The sequence below is a fragment of the Henckelia pumila genome, chromosome 1, assembly GCF_033568475.1.
Source record: "Henckelia pumila isolate YLH828 chromosome 1, ASM3356847v2, whole genome shotgun sequence".
Taxonomy (NCBI): Eukaryota; Viridiplantae; Streptophyta; class Magnoliopsida; order Lamiales; family Gesneriaceae; genus Henckelia; species Henckelia pumila.
In genome coordinates this window covers 94,712,836-94,717,389 of record NC_133120.1, presented here as the reverse complement: position 1 = coordinate 94,717,389, position 4,554 = coordinate 94,712,836, and the positions used below count along the sequence as shown (strand labels likewise).

Sequence of the window (4,554 nt, the reverse complement as noted above, 5' to 3'; positions counted from 1 at the left end):
TGAATGTCAAATTTGGAAGTTCGTCCCACACTTGAAACCTGGTGCCAAATGAGTTACAAGTCAACCAATATAATATAGTTATATATATATATATATCTATTATTATATTAATAAAATAAGAGCATGTTATATTAACTAATTTTTGGTATTTCTAAGTGATCTAAAAATAACCTTATCCAATAAATAAATTTACTATTTAACAATTTCAATTTATTTTCATAAACTTTTTCACCATTTCATACTTCACGTGTGACATATTTTAATTTTAAAATTCAAAACTAACTCTCACATATATTACTTACATGACATAATTGATTTCTAATTTTTTTTAAAAAATACAAATTTTATCATAAATTATTTTTTAATATGATAATTTGATAAACACACGCATTGCGTATGCAAAAAGCTAGTATATTACTCCCTCCATCTCGATTATATAATCCGAATTTTTTTTTCCACATAGATTAAGAAAAATCATTGGGAAAACAAATTTTATACAAATTTCTTATTTTATCCCTATTTAATATATTAAAAATGATTGCATAATTTTTAAGTTGTAGTTAATAGAAATATATTAGTAAATGAGTGTAAATTTTTTTTTTTAAATATAATATATGTTTATATATTTAGGACAAAAGAAATGAACTATATAATTAGAAAGAAGAGCCTATTAAACTAACAACTCGATCACGTGGCATGCCCGTGGATTTAGCTTCCCGGTAAAACACGGCCACCTGGCAACTGCATTGCAATTTGCAACAGGTGTTCGTGTATTCATTTCGTCAGCAGTCTTCGCCTCGCCTCTCCCTCTTCGTCTCCTCCATTTCTTTCCCAATAATCAAGCTCGTCGAATTCTCAATCTTTCGAATTCCACAAAATCGAAAACAACTCGATCCCCTGTTCGTAATCTATGGGATCCGCGGATAAATCAAACGATTGTGAAAGCAAGGAGAATCGGATTCCAGATGAGGCGATGATCATATTGAAATCGATGGCGGCACAATGGGACGACATAGCCGACGTGAACGCGCTGCAAGTGATTCCGCTCAAGGGCGCTATGACTAACGAGGTGTACCAGATCAAATGGCTCACCAATTCGACGCATGAATTGCATCCGCGATCCAGGAAAGTGCTTGTCAGAATCTACGGTGAAGGCGTCGACATATTTTTCGATCGCGACAACGAGATACGGACGTTCGAATTCATGTCCAGGAAAGGGCAGGGACCTCTCTTGCTTGGACGATTCTCTACTGGACGCGTCGAAGAATTCATTCGCGCTCGGGTAAGGTTCATTAGGTTTGATACCGCGCTGTTTCCGGTTGGCTGTGCTTGTGTAAATAATGTATGCTCCTCTGTTGTGCATTTGATTGTAGTTTTTCATACGCGTCTATGTTTCTTGCACGTTCGGTAATTTAACACGTCCTTGCATATGTTGATACTCAACAACTTAGGCTTAGGCAACAGAGGCCACCCAAACATTGGGCCTCATGTCGATTCTTCCATAAGATCAGGCTTTTAGGAGCCATAACAATGACATCGACTCATAAAGCTAATTCAAGGAGCTCGAACCAATGTGTCTAGAATCAAAGATGGCATAATATATTTGTCTTTTCAAGTTAGTTCTTTGGCTTATTAGGTTAGGAGTGTTTTGTAGTTGGGACATGGGGGGAAGGCGTCTTTGAGAAATGTATTTTTCCGGATGGTCGAACTGGATAACAAAAGTACATGGCGAGAGCTCGGTTATGGCAACTCAAGCATCTTCTCTCTGCTATCAGAGGTTGATAGACCAGAGCCTAGGTAGTGGGTGAGTTTTGCGTGGGTATTCATGCTAGTAGATCATGAAACTTGCTAATTTGGCATTAGCTTATTGTCATTTTTATTTACTGACAGCTTTTTTTGCCAAAACTCTAGTCTTGGCACTGGTAGTGGACTTTGTTAAGAAAATTGCTGAATTATCTAATGTTGTCTTCCCTTGGTTCTCATTGTAGACACTTAGTGCATCTGATCTGCGTGATCCTGAGATATCTGCTCTCATAGCTGCTAAAATGAAGGAGTTTCACAATCTAGATATGCCCGGGTCCAAGAGGATTGTCCTCTGGGATAGATTGCTGTATGATTATCTCCTCTTCAGCAGTTGATTCAATAGATTGATGTATCTGGATTATTTGTTTAAAGATTCTTACGTTAAAGTTCCTCCCTTTTATGTTTCAGTAACTGGCTTAAAGATGCCAAACGATTGTCTTTGCCACAAGAAGCTGAGGCCTTTCAGTTAAGTGTCATGGAAGATGAAATAATTGCATTGGAGAAGAGTTTAACTACTGCTCATCAGCTTGTAGGATTCTGCCACAACGACTTGCAATATGGTAACATAATGATGGATGAAGAAACCAAAGTAATTACCATAATTGTGAGTATTGCAATGCTTTACTTATCTTTGATTGCAGAACATAAAAATTCGTTATTGTTCAATGTGAATTTAATAAATTAAATCTCTCGTATACTCTTCAGACTTCCAAATCTATCAGCTGAAATTGTTTGATTCAGACAGAATCTCAACTCTAATGTTGCAAATTTCCTTGGACTTGGGATACCAAGTCTAGCTTCCTAATGCAAAATATTAAGGAAAAATAAAAAGCCACTTAGTTTTTTCTTATCGTAATGCATTGATCCGGTTTCATACACTATATTGCCGATCACTGTCTGTAGGATTATGAATATGCAAGTTACAACCCTATAGCCTTCGATCTTGCCAATCATTTCTGTGAGATGGCCGCTGACTACCATACAGAAACCCCTCATATTTTGGACTACAGTAAATATCCAGGTGATTTTCCGCTTTTATTTCTCTAGCAATATGATAATGGGTATGCAGAAATAATCCCTTGAAACATTATATCTTCACTGTGTAGCCAGGTTTTAAAGAGCGTCAAACATTCTTGCATACATATCTGAGTTGCTCAGGTACTGCATTGACTGATATGTTTATCAGCGTGATTTTTATTTTTGACGTGAATCGTTTATAAACAAAGTATAAAATGTACCACGAATTTCCTTTGAACCATCAGAGTTCTGTGCAGGCTGTCAACCTAGTGACTTTGAGGTTGAACAACTAGCAGAGCAAGTGGAGAAGTATACTCTTGCAAGCCATCTCCTTTGGGGCTTATGGGGCATAATCTCGGTACTTGCCACATAAACCTCCTTGATTGTCCGGGATTTCAATACCCCAGCACATAAACATCTTTCAATGCACAATCTGCATTCAAATTTGATTGTGTTTACGTTTTGTCTCTCTCAAAAAAATTCCGTTTAACGAGAATAAGATAAAGCCTAACGGTTTAAGTTGGTATCACTGTTTTAGGATCTGAAGACATCAGATTGTGCCAACATTTTATGCTGGTTTTGTTACAGTCTAAAACTAATCAAATCCCTCCAGCTTCTCATAATCTTTTTAAACTTGTATCAGGACCATGTTAACAAAATAGATTTCGACTATATGGAGTATGCAAGACAAAGGTTCCAACAGTACTGGGGGAAGAAATCTGCAGCACTGAAATGATGAACTTCTAAAACATATACAAAAAAGTTGATGGTAAATGGTAATAGTGCTGCTTTGTTGTTGTTGTTGTTCTTGTTTCGATATTCTTTAATTCACTAATGTTTTCCTTTTTTTTTTGTACACAAATTCTCATTGTAGCACTTGTGATGTGTGAGTAAACAGCAAGTTTAAGTAGAGCATTACTAATACCTATACCCCCTCGATTCATATATGGTCAGCACTTGTTGTGACTCGAATGTAACACTGTCGGATGATTGGTTGACCACTTTCTTCAGTTTATTTTTTTTTAATAAATCCGAAATGTTATGAGTGCTTGTGTTTTAGTTGAAATTTTAGTAAAAGTTTATTGTTTTTAGGTCATTTCCTACTTTCAATTCTATTTCAGCATAGTTTTGGTATGATAATATCGGTAAACGAGATGTCACCTCTGGAAGCAATTTTCTCCGGTGTATCCTAATGGTTCTAAACAGACATAAATCTTATCTTTAGATCCGTTGTTTTTCGAATTTTTACAGTAACAAGTCTTTTTAGAACTATTGTGTACGCAATAATTATTTAATTGTTTTTTTTCGGATGGACTAAAATTTCTAGAAATCGAAATGTGCAAGAGTAAAATTGACCTTTTGTAATATAGAAGACAAAAATACGTAAAAATAACAAAGTTATGAGACTAAAAATTCAGCTTCTCCATGAAATGAAATTAACTAATGGAAAAATACTCTATTTCCCATCCAACAACCGACACTCACACGTGATCCTTTTTTCATGAAATGAATGCGTTGGTTATATTTGGCAGAGAATCAAGAGGAGTGGTATGTTGAAATTAGATGTGTAAACGAGTCGAGCTATTCATAAGTAGTTCGTGAGTAGCTCAGTCAAAGCTCGACTCGAGCTCGATTTGATCGAGATCGAGCTCGAGTAGCTCGAGCATACAATCGAGCTCGAGTCGAGCTTTGAAACCATTTGGTCGAGTAATAAGCCACATATATAAAAAAAAA

General features: G+C 36.0%; 1 protein-coding gene across 1 annotated transcript; it reads left to right on the top strand.

The window, feature by feature from the left end:
- The first annotated feature begins 660 nt into the window (after window positions 1-660).
- On the top strand, window positions 661-3,892 carry LOC140886948 (probable choline kinase 2). The gene is made up of 7 exons (XM_073293907.1): window positions 661-1,282; window positions 1,989-2,110; window positions 2,212-2,407; window positions 2,707-2,824; window positions 2,914-2,961; window positions 3,078-3,178; window positions 3,464-3,892. The coding sequence occupies exons 1-7, from the start codon at window positions 911-913 to the stop codon at window positions 3,554-3,556; spliced, it is 1,050 nt and encodes a 349-aa protein (XP_073150008.1). The 5' UTR covers window positions 661-910; the 3' UTR covers window positions 3,557-3,892.
- Window positions 3,893-4,554: the final 662 nt, after the last annotated feature.

Coding starts and splice junctions, on each gene's coding strand:
- LOC140886948 (XM_073293907.1), top strand. CDS start 911: ATGGGATCCGCGGATAAATCAAACGATTGTGAAAGCAAGGAGAATCGG. Junction 1,283..1,988: donor AAGAATTCATTCGCGCTCGG/GTAAGGTTCATT, acceptor TTCTCATTGTAG/ACACTTAGTGCATCTGATCT. Junction 2,825..2,913: donor GGACTACAGTAAATATCCAG/GTGATTTTCCGC, acceptor CTGTGTAGCCAG/GTTTTAAAGAGCGTCAAACA.